Source organism: Electrona antarctica (genome assembly GCF_951216825.1).
Source record: "Electrona antarctica genome assembly, chromosome: 22".
NCBI classification, from domain to species: domain Eukaryota; kingdom Metazoa; phylum Chordata; class Actinopteri; order Myctophiformes; family Myctophidae; genus Electrona; species Electrona antarctica.
Window position 1 is genome coordinate 38,363,562 of NC_136805.1, and position 17,195 is coordinate 38,380,756.

A 17,195-nucleotide genomic window follows, 5' to 3' on the forward strand; every position below is an offset into this window, starting at 1 on the left:
TGGTTTTGGACTAAACACACACAGTTGATAAATTCTATAGATAGACAAACAACTAAACAATATAGTTATATAACCTAGAAACCCCATTCAAGCCTATTTAGGTTCATCTTACGGTCGACATGTTTGCCTGAAAAATAATCTTTGAAATGTTTCATAGTTTCAGAAATATAGCGCTTTCAAATTTGAGAAATGTATAATGGGGCTCAATGGCAGGTTATGGCACCAAAAAAATCACTTTCACCTAGAAACTCACACTTTTTTATAATTCAGCTTACTGTGGACAACTTTTGACTTTTAAATGTTTTGTAGTTACGGAGTTATTTAACTTAAACGCCCAATGCATTCTCAATGGCAATAGCACAAACTTTGGCATGTTACTAGTCCTACATACTTACACCTAGAAACCTCATTCAAACACACATGTTCATCTTACGGTGGACATTTTTGCCTGAAAATGTATCTTTGAAATGTTTTTAAGATTCTAAAAAATATATATAGGACTCATTGCCTCCATCAGGCACCCACTGTTATTTAATTTACCCATCAATTTCTGGTTTTGTAGAAATTTGTATTAGCTGTAGTAATATTACACTTTAAAAATATAATACAGTATGTATTTGGTCCCTCATTTATAAAATAAATGTAATTTGTAATATAAAATGTAAATTCTAAAATAATATATATAGCCTACTGTGTGATATATATATATATATATACATATATATTTTTTTAAAGGGTTACAAGTCAGGTGCACCATAAGAAATACAATGCACACAAGGGGGACAGTCAAGTTTAATGTTAATGCACTCCATTTAGTCAGGGGATATTAATACAATCTGGGAAAAATGTAAAGAAATACATTTCTTCACCAATGTGTTTGTAAAGGTGTCTAGTAACACTATAACTAAAAATACATCGCATGGATGCACCTGGGACGTATCCTCAGTGATGAATCCTGAGGTCAACAGGGTTTCGGGGTCTACCAACATCCTACCCCTCACTCAGGCGACCCAGCCGGGGTTGATCAAATCCCGATTTACGTCCCAGTAGCTACCCCCGATCAGTCCATCAGGGAATGAGCAAGGCCACACAATCCGTTGCTCCGGAACTACTCTGCCGGGACTGGGAGAACCAGATTCCGGCACGTGGAAGGACTAGGCTCTGTGGGTTGACTCCTGTCCGGGCCCCTCCTACGTCTCACCAGGCCAAGGACCTGTGCGTTGCAACAGACTCCCAGCACCAGGCACTTCATTCAGGAGTGGTGGATTATAATGGGCTGTCCTAAAGGCCTCACTGAGGTTTGTTGGGCTTCCTCCTCACGTAGGACACAGGCTGGGGCGCTAACCCATACTGCTCACCCAGGTGCCGTCTACATTCCGGCTGTCACCCATCTCTCTGGTGGTCACCAGACTATACCCAGTTGTCACATAGTCTATTCCTATGAGTCTATAATAGAATAACTATAACTAAAAATACATTGCATGGATGCACCTGGCACGTATCCTCAGTGATGTATCCTGAGGTCAACGGGGTTTCGGGTCTACCAACATCATACCCCTCACTCAGGTGACCCAGCCGAGGTTGATCAAATCCCGACTTCATGATTCTAAATCCATTCCAAGCATTTGTTTTGCATAGGCGCTTGTCCAAATATGATGACAGAAATAAAACAAATGCTTGGAATGGATTCAGAATCATGAAAAACGTTTTCCTTATAGGCTATAGGTTAATGGTACCGCAACTTTCAGCAGCTGTCCCAGATTCCCCTATAAAAACTGAATTGCATGTATTGGTAAGGGCAAGGAATGTATTCCCAGATTGGAAATTCTTCTGATAATATTCCATGACTAATTGAGGGGCTTTGTGTTTGGTGCCGTCTATGCCCTTCAAACCACATTCATAAACCACTCATGCTTCATTTATACTTGTATACACGCACCCAAAATAAAAGATCTACAAGCTCACGGCGCATCTTACAAAGTATAAATCAAGCTTCAAAACACCCAAACGAGCTAACCAAATCAGGCAAACATAGGTCAGTAAACTTGTACAGTACAGTTCCTTTTGAGTATCTTCGCAGCAATGACAACAAAGAATCTTCAAGATTGAATCAAACTAAAACAATAAATGTGGGAAAAGAGGCAGAATATAAGATGGATGCTTCAACAGATTGAGTTGATGCGTGACTGACACTCAACTGCTCCTCTGAATGGCAATTTCCCCACGCGACCAAATAGGTATGTATAATTATTAGGGTGTGGTAATAATGGTAATATATATATTTTTTACTGCATCGACCCCAGGGCCCAGACAGGTTTTAAGTTGCTTGATTCAGTATTTAGAATTTTAGATATTTAATATTAATCTTATCAGACACTCCCCCTTCCTATTACAAAGCTATTGTAACCTCAAACTCCATTCATTGAAAACACCATGGTTCTAGTGACTGATATTGTCCCAATGTGTTGGGGGCCTGTTTCTTCAATTCCTTTTTTCCCACAAGTATTTTAGTGTGTCGCAATGTTTGTGTAGATTTCATTTAATTTAATTTCATATTTATTTATTTCATTTCAGTTATGGTTTTACATGATTATATTCATTTTTACTTTGTACTTATTTTTTACATAAATCTTACTTACTTACTTAGATCACTTTAGAGCCAGCCAAGCCTATGGAATGTAATGTTTGTTTAGGGCACTAAATGACGAAGTAAGACGGCATGCGGTCAATATAAATAGCGCCACACAAGTGTGATTATTGTTTTACCCATAAAAAAAAACTCTGGTCCGCAACACCATAAAAAAAAAGCAGGTCCGACCCATTGTTTGGGAAACAACTGATGGGGGCTCCCGCATTGGTTAATGCTGGAACCTCGGTGGCTATAGCTGCTCCAATCAAAGCGTCCCATTGGTTAATTTTGCAACCTCGCTGCGCGAGCTCCTCCAATCGAAGTCTCTCATTGGTTCATTCTGCAACTTCGGCGTCGAGCTGCTCCAATCAAAGCATCTCAGCGGTTAGTTCTGCAACCTCGCTGCGCGAGCTGCTCCAATCTAAGTCTCTCATTGGTTCATTCTGCAACCTCGGCGTGCGAGCTGCTCCAATCGAAGTCTCTCATTGGTTCATTCTGCAAACTCGGCGTGCAAGCTGCTCCAATCAAAGCGTCTCATTGGTTCATTCTGCAACCTCGGCGGCGAGCTGCTCCAATCGGAGCATCTCGTTGGGCTGCTGCTCCGTCAGCTCGGCGCTCAGCGTCCAGACATGGAGGTGTCCATGTGTGCTGCCCAGCGCCAGCAGGCCAGGCGCTCTGTGGTTGAAGGCCAGACAGGTGGCCACACCCCCAACACCCCCCACATCCATGGAGGCCACCGGCCGGATGGACCGCCTGCCCAGGTCAAACACCTGCACCGCACCTGGGATCAGGACACAAAGGATTGATTTAATACTTATGAACACCTGGGATCAGGACACAAAGGAGTTCATAAAGGATTGATTTAATACCTATGAACACCTGGGATCAGGACACAAAGGAGTTCATAAAGGATTGATTTAATACCTATGAACACCTGGGATCAGGACACAAAGGATTGATTTAATACCTATGAACACCTGGGATCAGGACACAAAGGATTGATTTAATACTTATGAACACCTGGGATCAGGACACAAAGGAGTTCATAAAGGATTGATTTAATACTTATGAACACCTGGGATCAGGACACAAAGGAGTTCCTAAAGGATTGTTTTAATACTTTATGAACACCTGGGATCAGGACACAAAGGAGTTCCTAAAGGATTGTTTTAATACTTTATGAACACCTGGGATCAGGACACAAAGGAGGTCATAAAGGATTGTTTTAATACTTTATGAACACCTGGGATCAGGACACAAAGGAGTTCCTAAAGGATTGTTTTAATACTTTATGAACACCTGGGATCAGGACACAAAGGAGTTCATAAAGGATTGTTTTAATACTTATGAACACCTGGGATCAGGACACAAAGGAGTTCCTAAAGGATTGTTTTAATACTTTATGAACACCTGGGATCAGGACACAAAGGAGTTCCTAAAGGATTGTTTTAATACTTTATGAACACCTGGGATCAGGACACAAAGGAGGTCATAAAGGATTGATTTAATACTTTATGAACACCTGGGATCAGGACACAAAGGAGTTCATAAAGGATTGATTTAATACTTATGAACACCTGGGATCAGGACACAAAGGAGTTCCTAAAGGATTGTTTTAATACTTTATGAACACCTGGGATCAGGACACAAAGGAGTTCATAAAGGATTGATTTAATACTTTATGAACACCTGGGATCAGGACACAAAGGAGGTCATAAAGGATTGTTTTAATACTTTATGAACACCTGGGATCAGGACACAAAGGAGTTCATAAAGGATTGTTTTAATACTTATGAACACCTGGGATCAGGACACAAAGGAGTTCATAAAGGATTGTTTTAATACTTATGAACACCTGGGATCAGGACACAAAGGAGTTCATAAAGGATTGATTTAATACTTTATGAACACCTGGGATCAGGACACAAAGGAGGTCATAAAGGATTGTTTTAATACTTTATGAACACCTGGGATCAGGACACAAAGGAGTTCATAAAGGATTGTTTTAATACTTATGAACACCTGGGATCAGGACACAAAGGAGTTCATAAAGGATTGATTTAATACTTTATGAACACCTGGGATCAGGACACAAAGGAGGTCATAAAGGATTGTTTTAATACTTTATGAACACCTGGGATCAGGACACAAAGGAGTTCATAAAGGATTGTTTTAATACTTATGAACACCTGGGATCAGGACACAAAGGAGTTCATAAAGGATTGATTTAATACTTATGAACACCTGGGATCAGGACACAAAGGAGTTCCTAAAGGATTGTTTTAATACTTTATGAACACCTGGGATCAGGACACAAAGGAGTTCATAAAGGATTGTTTTAATACTTTATGAACACCTGGGATCAGGACACAAAGGAGGTCATAAAGGATTGTTTTAATACTTTATGAACACCTGGGATCAGGACACAAAGGAGGTCATAAAGGATTGTTTTAATACTTTATGAACACCTGGGATCAGGACACAAAGGATTGATTTAAAGCAGTGGTTTTCAACCCTTTTCATATCAAGGTCCATTATTTATTCAGCATATATTTTGAATATATTTTGTTGTCGTTGGATAAGATTTTGTCCACAATTCCATGCTGTATTGATGATGGTACCATAGGGAGGACAACAGGCAAACAATAACAAAATAACAATTATTCTACCTTCTCTAATTGTGTAGAATTCTTGTACATTAAGTAATGCAGATGTTTAACAATAATTTACCTCGGTTTAAGTCCATTTGGTTACCAACTCCTCAAGGACCACTGCAGTGGTCCCCGGACCACATTGTTTTTTTTTAGTGGTGTAAACCACTCCTACAACTGGCTTTGTTAGTTTGTCTGTCTGTCTGTTCGTACCAAAAAATGAGCATGGTTGCTATGGTCACCCAGTTCACACGGGTGTGATTTCATTACGTCAGACATTACGTCAGACCACAGCTGATCAGTCTATATAAGACCTTACACCACTCAGTTCACACAGGTGTGATTTTTATATTTTAGGATGATATTGAATCTTGCTGTTATTTTTGAGTGGTGCAACCGTGCAAACCACTAACAACCAGCTTTGTTTGTATCTGTGTTTGTGTGTACCTGTACGTGGGGCCCAAAAGAATGAGCATGGTTACTATGGTCACTGACATTACGTCAGACTATATAAGACCTTGCACCACTCAGTTCACACGGGTGTGATTTTTCATTTATGAATTCTAAGGACCCAACAAGAACAAGGACTTTTTGTTGGGTGCTATACTTTTAGTGGTGTTTGACTGTACCCTGTGGTTGCCGTTTGCATTTCTGCCTACTAAAGTATCCAATCAATCAATCAATACAGTATATATACTGTACCTTGTCCGGTCGCCGCAGCAAAGACCAGTGGCCTGGTGGGGGACCAGCGGACCTGGAACACGTAGGAGGAGTCGGACACCCTCACCGACAGCAGAGGGTTGGCCTGGAGCACAGAGTGGAGATGAACCAGGCCGTCTGTCCCAGTGCTTAGAAACAAGTTCCTAGACAACAGAACACAGTAGATGAACCAGGCTGTCTGTCCCAGTGCTTAGAAACAAGTTCCTAGACAACAGAACACATTAGATGAACCAGGCCGTCTGTCCCAGTGCTTAGAAACAAGTTCCTAGACAACAGAACACAGTAGATGAACCAGGCCGTCTGTCCCAGTGCTTAGAAACAAGTTCCTAGACAACGGAACACAGTAGATAAACCAGGCCGTCTGTCCCAGTGCTTAGAAACAAGTTCCTAGACAACAGAACAGAGTGGAGATGAACTCAGGGGAGCACCTGGAGATGTTGCTTGGTACGCACTTATTTTTTACTTTTTTAAAGTATAAAAATAATGAATGTCAGTAATGTCTTTGTACATCAGTTATTTGTCATATCTGCCATGTGCATTTATTCGATTACGATTCGATTCACATGTTCAAATGTTCAATGGCAAAAACACAATAAAACCACAATTATTTGTGACAAGTAGACCATTTAGTTGTATCTGTGGAAAAGAGACCAGTTAGTTGTACCTGTGGAAAGGAGACCAGTTAGTTGTACATGTGGAAAGGAGACCAGTTAGTTGTACCTGTAAAAAGGAGACCAGTTAGTTGTACCTGTGAAAAGGAGACCAGTTAGTTGTACCTGTGAAAAGGAGACCAGTTAGTTGTACCTGTGGAAAGGAGACCATTTAGTTGTACCTGTGGAAAGGAGACCAGTTAGTTGTACCTGTGAAAAGGAGACCAGTGTATGGAGTGGACGGGGCTGTGGTTTGTGGCTCTGAAGCAGAACACCGCGGGGGCTCTGAGTGTCACGGAGCCGGCCACGTCCTCCTGGTGGTCGCAGCGGGGCACTGCGGCGGGCGTCTGAGAGGAGAAGCTGCACTTGAGGAGCAGGCCGCCCTCGGATCCCACCACGAAGGTGTCAGAGTGCCATGGGGACACGGCGAGCGACGTCACCCCCACCATGGCGCTGCCATGGGCCTGCACAGGACAAGGACAGCAGAAACACAGGTGTTTAGGGCACTGGTTCCCAAACCCTGGGTAACACTCGGGACACATTTTGATGGGTCCCTTTAGTTTTTGGTTTCCTACATTTAGTTTTTAGTTATTCTTAATTCAAAACATTAAAAAAAAACGATACCGAAAAAGCAAACATTTTCATGAATAAGAAAACAAAATTCAATGTTGTTGTTTTTTTCGCCCAGTAATTTCATTAAGAAATCAAAGAAAAATCTAAGAAATTCCATAAATTAGAAAACATTAGCCAATCACGACGTGGCGTTGTCCAGGGTGTTTTAGGGAAGGGAGAAGAGTCTCGGACGTGTGGAGCATTGTCCAGGGTGTTTTAGGAAAGGGAGAAGAGTTTGGGACGTGTGGAGCATTGTCCAGGGTGTTTTAGAAAAGGGAGAAGAGTCTGGGACATGCAGAGCGTTGTCCAGGGTGTTTTAGGGAAGGGAGAAGAGTCTGGGACATGCGTAGCGTTGTCCAGGGTGTTTTAGGGAAGGGAGAAGAGTCTGGGACATGCGTAGCGTTGTCCAGGGTGTTTTAGGGAAGGGAGAAGAGTCTGGGACATGCGTAGCGTTGTCCAGGGTGTTTTAGGGAAGGGAGAAGAGTCTGGGACATGCAGAGCGTTGTCCAGGGTGACTAACGACTCACCTTGGTGTGTGCATAGCTGCTGTGAGGAACCTGTTCCCTGACGAATGCGTATCCTTCAGAGAGAAGCAGCCTCCTCTGGTCTGACTCCAGCTTCCACAGCAACACTCGGCCCCCCGAGCTTCCACTGAGCACCCCTAGGTCCCTGCTGCCCCGACATGGCACCCACACAACCTGGACACAAGGTGGCAGCAGACAGTGCTCACTCTATCTAAGCTACCTAAGTCCAGTTCAATGAAGAGGGCTGTATTCCACAGGTCAATAGGCTCTATGCACGAGTATGGGCCTCTTCTGACTTCCTTCACAGGTGTTACCGGTGATAGTAATTTATGGCTCTGTTCCATTCTGGTCAAACAGAGTCAGGGTGCTGCTATTGTGCATGTTGGCTCACTGGAAACACTGTACTACATCAGTGGGTCTCAAAGTGTCCTTGAGTGGGTTCCAAATGGCCCCGTACGGGTATGTAACTCTGAGAGTGTACACAATAGAAATGGAACCAAATGGAAATCCATTTGTACACTCTCAGTTATGGGGGGGTACTTGCAATTAAAACGTTTGAGAACCACTGTACACTAAATGAAAAGAGTCTTAATTAGTATCATCAGTAACACCTATGAAGGAAGCCGGAAGAGTTATGTCCAAAATGCCATATGTGCAGATAGCATTGTCTTCTAGTTATGAAACTATTGTTATATAAGAGAACTTAAACTTTTAAAGAAAACAATAAAGAAGTAAATACCGGATTCACTGTATTCCTGTTGATTTTTCTTATTGAATAGATTTTTTCGTATGTGGTACTTTCAAAAAGAAAATAGCTCTATAATCCGCAATCACAATATAGAGATATTTAACCGTTACTGAACAAACACTCACTATAGCAGGGGTGTCCAAAAGGTAGATCACAAAGGCTGTGCAGGTACATGCACATGACATGCAACTAAATATATATATAGTTTAGATTTGGCATCTCCCACTAGAATTAAGGTGACTTGATTGATCGACATCAAAAGGGGCCTGTCAGCTCAAACCCACAATGCAATAATACCCTACCAATTAGTGTTTGTCTTATATGTAACGCCAGGGCCGCTATTCCAAAGCCCCCTCAGCTATTTTCAGCAATGGGATATTTTTTGGGGGTAGATAGATCTTGCTGAGCTGGTCATTTTGAAAGAAGGAGGTGTGGGCAGCCCTGCTCTATAGTCTATAGCAGCGGTGCCCACACTGTTTTGACTTTGATTACTTTTAAAAATGATCAGCTCAACTAGATCTACCAACCAAAAAAATATATATTATTTTCCCATTGCTGAAAAAAAAAAAAAAATGTACCTAAGGGGCTTTGGAATAGCGGCGCTTGGGTTACATATTTAAAGGAGAATTCCATGCTAGAAGGCTTTTTTACCTTTCTTTGTAGTCGTTACGTCCCCACCAAAGAGGTCCAGGTGTTTTTTTGTGCAAAAACTCCTTAAGCCCTCAATGAATTGCATTGAATGGGAATTGAATGGGGATATGGGGTGTTGTGCTAATTCGCTTATTTCCATTGAAATAAGTAGTAAAGTGGGCCGCTTGGGATATTATTTACATTATGAAGAGAGGATATATACAAAAGAAATGGAGGCGATGGAAATAAGCGAATTAGCACAACACCCCATAGCCCCATTCAATTCCCATTCAATTCAATGCAATTCATTTAGGGCTTATGGTAGGGGAAATAGCCAATAAGGAGCTTTTGCACAAAATAACACCTGGACCTCTTTGGTGGGGACGTAACAACTACAAAGAAAGGTAAGAAAGCCTTTTAGTATGGAATTCTCCTTTAAGGAATGGGAAATAGATTCGCGCCCACTTGCTGTAGTTGGGCACCCCTGGTCTGTAGCAATGATTTCTATCAGAATAGTGAGATATTTAACACAGAAATACCTTTAAATGTAAACACGTTCTATGTACCTGCTGTCACTATAGCAACAGATGATGAACTAGAAAAAGTGCCCCTCGGGGCACAGGTCTCCACCAGGGCAGGTCAGGTTGTGGCCTCCTGGTGGCGCTATAATAGGCCAATGTGAAAAGGGTGCCATTTCTTCATGGCAATTAGCTCTTCGCTAAGTCCCACCCAAGCCCGTTCTTGGCCAATGCCACGTTAGCGACGGTTACTATGTTAGGATCCTGGTCACGCTTTCAATGCTGGTCAAAATGTTTAAGCAGTGTCAATAAATATATTTGCTGTACAGCATGTGTGGACCTCAGAAAGAGGGTTTGTTTTCTTACCTTGTTGTGAGCAAACTAGTCCATTCCATGAATTATTTCGCTCCGTTGTGCAGTTTAATAGTACATATTAGAAATAAAAATAGGCTCTCATTGACTTCCATTGTAACGGGGAAACAGCTCTCAAAGTCACTCTTTTAGAACACTAAGCTGATTCTGACCGTTTATGACATCAGGAAAACTCATGCGGTTATATTTTTAATAAAAAATGTCAAGGTTGTCTTGTTTTTGTTTTGACTTCAGTGTTGCCACATTGTGTGAGAGAAATAAGCCAACCCACCTCCAAAAACAAGCCAACTCTTAAAGCCAAATCAAGAAAAACAAGCCAAAACAAACACAATAATATGACCATATATAATCATAATAAAAAGATTGTATGCATTTATCATTATAAATACTATGTAGGCATATGTCTATGATAATTCATGTTTTGGTAATGTATTACATACACTAATTATTAGCCTTAAGCCAAAAGTAGCGGGAAATAAGCAGACCTGGCAACCCTGACAAGTTTGTGTGGTAAGAAGTTCCGGTTTGCCTACAAAACGATCTGATTGGTCCAAATCTGTACACCCACTTCTGAAGTAGCCTCGGTCTCAGGCCGTTGGATGTAAACATTAAACAAATGTATTTGATCTCGTCCACTTGTCGCAAACACCATACACAATTTTGGACGTGTTTGAGGGAGACACTTTAGGAGAAATGTCTGGGACTGCAGCTGGGTGCATCTCAAACAGCATGGCGACTTGTTTACAAACGAGAGTTGGGAACACACCAGAACCGCTTCACACCAAAATAGTTACTTTATAAATCTATCAAAAGACGAAAATAAAACGAGTTTTCCTGATGTCATAAACTGATTCATGGAATGGACTAGTTTGCTCATAACAAGGTAAGAAAACAAACCATCTTTCTGAGGTCCACACATGCTGTACAGCAAATATATTTATTGACAATGCTGAAACATTTTGACCAGCATTGAAAGCGTGACCAGGATCCTTAACATAGTAACCGTCGCTAACGTGGTATTGGCCAAGAACGGGCTTGGGTGGGACTTAGCGAAGAGTGAATTGGATGATTTGAGGCATTTTGTTCCAAAAATGTGTTTTGCAAAAATCAACCTGTTGGTGGCGCTATAACAGGCCAATGTGAAAAGGGTGGGATATATTCCTCAGCCTAGTAAGAAAATGTGTGAAAGATTTCACGTAAATTGCATGCTGCGTTCATGATTTGAGGCTTTTGTTCAAAACGGGGCAATCTTGCAAACTGTGAAAGCCAATTATAGCCAATTAGGATGGAATATGAAATATCGGACAGATCCGACTTGAGCACATGACCATAGACATACTGTGTAACGATTTGTGAGATTTTTGGACAGAATCTGGAGGAGTAATATCAAAAAATGTGTTTTACAAAAGTCGGCCTCCTGGTGGCGCTATAAAAGGCAGATGCGGAAAATGCAGGTCAAAGGTTTGTCCTTGGCCTCTAGGGAGTGTGCATGCCACGTTTCACGCAGATCGGTGCAGTTTTAGGTAAAAGATGTGAAAAGCTGCCTCATGGTGGCGCTATAACAGGCCGTTCTGGGAAATGTGGGGCAGAGGTTCATCGTTGGCATCCAGGGAGTGTGTGTGCAAAGTTTGGCATCGACCGGGTCAACGGTGCCGGAGATTAGCTGGTAACAGACGGACGGAAGGACACACACACGGACACACACACACACACACACACACACACACACACACACACACGGACGGAGTGCAAAACATACTCTCTCCCCATGCCTTCGGCCTGGTGGAGACAACAAACTGACCTGATAGACGGGTTCCCGGTGGCTTTGTGCTGACATTCCAGTTTGGGCCACCAGGGGGTCCTGTGTCCTACTAGTGTCCCAGACCACCACCTCGCCACTATACAGACCACCTACAGGGCAAGGCGAGACAAACACATACAATCAAAGGGCAGCAGTCCCCCCCCCAGGGGGTCCTCAGAGTAACTACAAGGGGGTCCGCCAAATCTTTGTGTGATGCTGAACATTAGTAGAATAATGTTACTGTCAACATCAAGTGTTTTCGGGAGAGTTGGTGGGGGAAAGAGCAGGCCATGTACAGAGCCAACAGTCAAGTTCATATTAATAATAATAATAATAATAATAATAAAAACCTGTGATAACGTTGGGTAATGTAGGGTGGAAGCACAGAGCAGTCACTGCAGAGTGAACGTCTATCACCAGGTCTGCTCGCTCCGCGTTCACGCCTCCACGGTCCAGATTCCACGTGCACACGTACGACTTTTCACTGGTCCAGTCACCATCATCCATACTGCAGGACAGGACAGGATGCGCGCGCGCGCGCGCGCGCGCGCGCACGCACGCACGCACGCACGCGCACACACACACACACACACACACACACACACACACACACACACACACACACACACACACACACACACACACACACACACACACACACACACACACACACACACACACACACACACACACACACACACACACACACACACACACACACACACACACACACACACACACACACACACAGCAATGACTATGAGCATAATATTTTATACAAGACAAGTAAGAACAATAATGTAATGTGCTCCGAGCCAGCCTAAGGTACAGTAAGACATCTATGATGTATGACAAAATGGGCATGATTACGGCCTGATACAAATACTTGTATTTCAAACATTATCATATATAAACTAGAGTTAATATTATAAAATATACACATACATACACTGTCTACTGTCAGTGCACCGATGTGGTCTACAGTGGTTTGTGAGATTAGCTCTGGACACAGACATACAGTCTGACATAGAGGGCAGTATTGTGCGTGTCTTAAGTACCAGGTCTTATGACTTAATTTAAGACCTGGAGGCGTGGTCAATGCTGTTTGGCCACTCAGAATAGCCAAATGGCATTGATCACGCCTCCAGGTCTTAAGTTAAGTAATAAGACCTGGTACTTAAGACACGCATAATACTGCCCACAGACTCTTATAGACGGCTAGCCTACTACAGAGCCATGCAGCAAAACAAATAAATTAAAACATTTAAAGTGTTGAAAGTACAAGTCAAACATACCGTCCGTAAGCACAAGCAATAACAGAACCTGAAGAGAAAGAACAAAACAAATGGATTAGAACCTCATTTGGCGCTCGCATGTACATAACACTACAGGGATCTCTACAAATCACGTTCAGCCCAGATTTGGCTCAAACAAGGGTGTAAATTTGTTCTCCTGCTATGCCACCAAAATGTGGAATGCCGTACCAACAGTCATACAAAAAAGTGCTTCGAAACCGCTCTAAAGGGGTGGTTTTGAAGCAAGCACGCACGCACGCAACTGTACGTAACAAGCACGCACGCACCCTGTACGTGCCAACTCTCCCGAAAACACCTGATGTTGACAGTAACATTATTCCACACACACACACACACACACACACACACACACACACACACACACACACACACACACACACACACACACACACACACACACACACACACACACACACACACACACACACACACACACACACACACACACACACACACACACACACACACACACACACCTGTGCTGTTCCAGGATACACAGGTTACGTGGAGAGCTTTCTCCTGAGCGCTGGGATGATGCATGCGATGGACACATGACACCTGCACACATCACATTCAGAGAAGATTCATAAATACGATCAGACCAGATCAGAGCTTGATTGATTCCGCAGTTCCTTTTTTCCATTATTTTTTTAAACATTTTGAAATAGTGAAAATAGCCTATCTACAAGCTCACAACATGTCGCATCGCAGCACATTGTGAGCTTGTAGATCTGATTCTGCTCGTTTCACTACTTTTGTGCAACACTCTCGTATGATGAACTACTATGGCATTAATTTATATTTAAACGTAAAAAGTACAAATATGGAGATGCAGGGTTTCTGCCCGACTACAACACTTGGAAGTGAAAGAGTTGCTATTACTGCCTTCTGAGCAGTTCCATTTTAAACTGCGGACGTAACATTTCATGTTGCTTAGATATTGAAAAAAAGGCTGGCAGGTGAACTGCCACAAACAACAGAAAGGAGTTACAGTAGTTCACCCAAGAAACAACTTATTTTCTATCAATTACACACCCCATGAACTTTGAATTCATGGAGATTTCTTTGTTTTGATTGATTAACAGTTTGCAACAAAAAAAGATTGTAAATGAGCGTAAAAATGTTGTATTTGGCCCTGCGTAGGATCTCCTTCTGATCAGCCACCCGGTCATCGAATTACTGGCTCAGGAATGCGACTAGTACAAAAAAATAATATTAATAATAATAATAATTAATAATCCCCATGGGTTGGACACTTTCCAGCCGGGCTCATTCATTCCAATGTAAATATCATGGATTTTACACATTAAATACTGGTTCATATTTGGAAACAGACCTTCAAAATCTCTTCCAAATCAAACAAGACCTGCCATATATGCACTGGCAAAATATGTGCGTGACATTTATTTTTTAAACCAATGTTTTATCATATAGGAAAACTATTGGTGGAGAGGTTTGTCTAACGTAACCCATGTTATGCTTGGCTGTGATTGGACCATAGCAGTTTGGGGAGGGGCTTAGCTAAAGGTCTATTGGACCGGTTGATTGGTCGGCCCTCTCACCATGTGACTGTGCTCCTCCCAGTTGACGTGGAAGCCGTCGAAGGCGTGGCTCTTGGCGTTGGCGGCCAGCGCTCTGAGGACCATGTCCTCCACGCCATGCAGGAAGTCCTTCAGCCCCTGCAGCGCCTCCTGGTGGCCGCCTAGGAAATCCACCTGATGCACAGCAGGGACGTGCAGAGAGAGTGTTAGAGAGGCAGGGGCTGAAATTCCCTAAAAAGCGCACTTTTGGACAAAAATAAGCGAAAGTAGCGGATCTACAAGCTCACAACGTGCCGCACTGCGATGCGTTGAGAGCTTGTAGATCCGCTATTTTCGGGGAGCGATCCCACACTCTTTATCTACCGGAAATGCGGCGTACAACATGGATTTCGAAACAAATTATTTCAGCACAAAATGCTACCTTCAAGTTCAGGAGAGTTCAGAAAAAAAGCAATTCTCCTGAATGCTGCCTTCGGGTATGGCATGGAAAGGAGGCATTTGCTTTTTTTTCCTTCCACCATAGCAGTAAATGCTACATGCATGGCCTGGAGAGGGCAGTTATTTTACAGACGGGTAAAGGGCAGGGGCACAGGTCTACTTTGACGTCTATGTGTGCACGTGCCTGCTGATGCGGATGGTGTGCTGCTTCTTCTGTCTGGCTGGACTGTGCTGTGGTGGAGCCTCTGGTCTGAACCCCCGACTCCTCATAATGTACCGCTCTGGTCTGGCTGTCTCTCTGGAACATAGAGGAGTAGTTTAACTGTACAATGTACCACTCTGGAACAGAGTAGTTTAACTGTACAATGTACCACTCTGGAACATAGGATTAGTTTAACTGTATAATGTACCACTCTGGAACATAGAGTAGTTTAACTGTACAATGTACCACTCTGGAACATAGAGTAGTTTAACTGTACAATGTACCACTCTGGAACATACTGTAGAGTAGTTTAACTGTACAATGTACCACTCTGGAACATAGGAGTAGTTTAACTGTATAATGTACCACTCTGGAACATAGAGTAGTTTAACTGTACAATGTACCACTCTGGAACATAGAGTAGTTTAACTGTACAATGTACCACTCTGGAACATAGAGTAGTTTAACTGTACAATGTACCACTCTGGAACATAGAGTAGTTTAACTGTACAATGTACCACTCCGGAAGTTTAACTGTATCTCTTTTACCACTTGAACCCCAGCGGGGCCACACATTCAGCTAAAATAACTGATCGACTACAACTTAAGCTCGCTCACAGATCTACAAGCTCAGTTACAACGCGTCACATTGGCATGTTGTGAGCTTGTAGATATGTTATTTCCACAAAATTTTTAAAAATGTTATGAAACCATTATTATGATTTTGGACAATAATTGTGATTATCTCAAATAATCAGTCAATGATGTAACAATTGTGACAGGCCTATCAATAATAATTCAATCTAATGCAGTTCATAATAACATGAATTACATTAATTAAATATCACCTGCACGGAATTTCTTTCTATCTGCAAAGTGTTTCATGAAAAGATCTTTGTATGAAACACTCAGATAGAAAGAAGATAATTCAAGCTTTCCGTACAGCTGCAAGCTTCTTGAGTTTAATGTCGTACAATCAGATAGGAGTAGGACTTTTCTGTTTGGATGTATATGGGCTCTGGGATGTCAATGCGGTGTTGTAACTCTAGAATCTAGATTCAACATATTAAAAAGAAAATCTAGTAAATAAATGCAAATTGCATGGTCCATAGTTACTCGATCCACCTGCTGTTATGGCGCCTATAATAAAACATGTTCTGATTAATTCAATATGAAGGATCCCAATGGAAACAAGCCCTTAGAATACTTTAAGAACAAGCCACCGGCTCTTGGGAAATTACTTTTTGAACTGTACTTGCCTGTGCTTTTTTCTGCAAGGCTGTATGAAATGTAAATAAATGTTAGTAGACGCACCGTTTCCGTGGCTAGTTGATTACGTTTCCTCCACACTGATTGGATCTCCACGCCGTCCAGGACTTCATCAGTAAACATTATTAATTATTTATGTATTTATTTGAATGATCATACATTCATCTACTGGCTCTGTGGAGTTGCTAGCGGTCTGCTAGTGCTAGGCTAGGGATCCTAGCATGACGTCACTTCCCTTTGTCTTGTTGTTGTTGCCATGACAACGACGCCCCTAGTACACTAGACGAGGCGCGTTCGGAAATAGCGCACTGTGCAATGCAAACTTATAGGCGCTCCGGTGCGGTATTTCCAAACGCGCCATTAAGCGCAATTATATTTGAATAAATTGCTGCTACTTTTCGCTAATGTTTTTATACTAAGTGAATCCAAAAACATTTAAATACAACCATCTGACAGAAAATTAAGGCACAATGTTTCAAAAGATAGGTCAGATTTTAGCCCAAATGTTACTCTCGTAGATGCATCTGTCAGAATCGATAAATACATAGTCTAAAATTTGGACTAGGTGATGTTT

At 42.2% G+C, this 17,195-nt stretch overlaps 1 protein-coding gene across 2 annotated transcripts; it reads right to left on the minus strand.

The window, feature by feature from the left end:
• Positions 1 to 847: 847 nt before the first annotated feature.
• Positions 848 to 16,870, minus strand: dync2i2 (dynein 2 intermediate chain 2). 2 transcript variants are annotated; one of them, XM_079492121.1, is made up of 12 exons: positions 16,667 to 16,870; positions 15,335 to 15,448; positions 14,734 to 14,886; positions 13,648 to 13,729; positions 13,151 to 13,178; positions 12,206 to 12,363; positions 11,856 to 11,965; positions 7,790 to 7,960; positions 6,861 to 7,114; positions 5,983 to 6,143; positions 3,184 to 3,410; positions 848 to 3,131 (listed from the first exon to the last, which is right to left on the minus strand). In XM_079492121.1, the coding sequence occupies exons 1-12, from the start codon at positions 16,742 to 16,744 to the stop codon at positions 3,120 to 3,122; spliced, it is 1,548 nt and encodes a 515-aa protein (XP_079348247.1). In that variant the 5' UTR covers positions 16,745 to 16,870; the 3' UTR covers positions 848 to 3,119. The 2 variants fall into 2 exon arrangements, with proteins under 2 accessions (XP_079348247.1, XP_079348246.1); XM_079492120.1 differs by having other exon boundaries at positions 848 to 3,410.
• Positions 16,871 to 17,195: the final 325 nt, after the last annotated feature.

Coding starts and splice junctions, on each gene's coding strand:
- dync2i2 (XM_079492121.1), bottom strand. CDS start 16,744: ATGTTTACTGATGAAGTCCTGGACGGCGTGGAGATCCAATCAGTGTGG. Junction 14,887..15,334: donor CACACCATCCGCATCAGCAG/GCACGTGCACAC, acceptor GCTGTGCATCAG/GTGGATTTCCTAGGCGGCCA. Junction 12,364..13,150: donor ATTGCTTGTGCTTACGGACG/GTATGTTTGACT, acceptor CCTGTCCTGCAG/TATGGATGATGGTGACTGGA.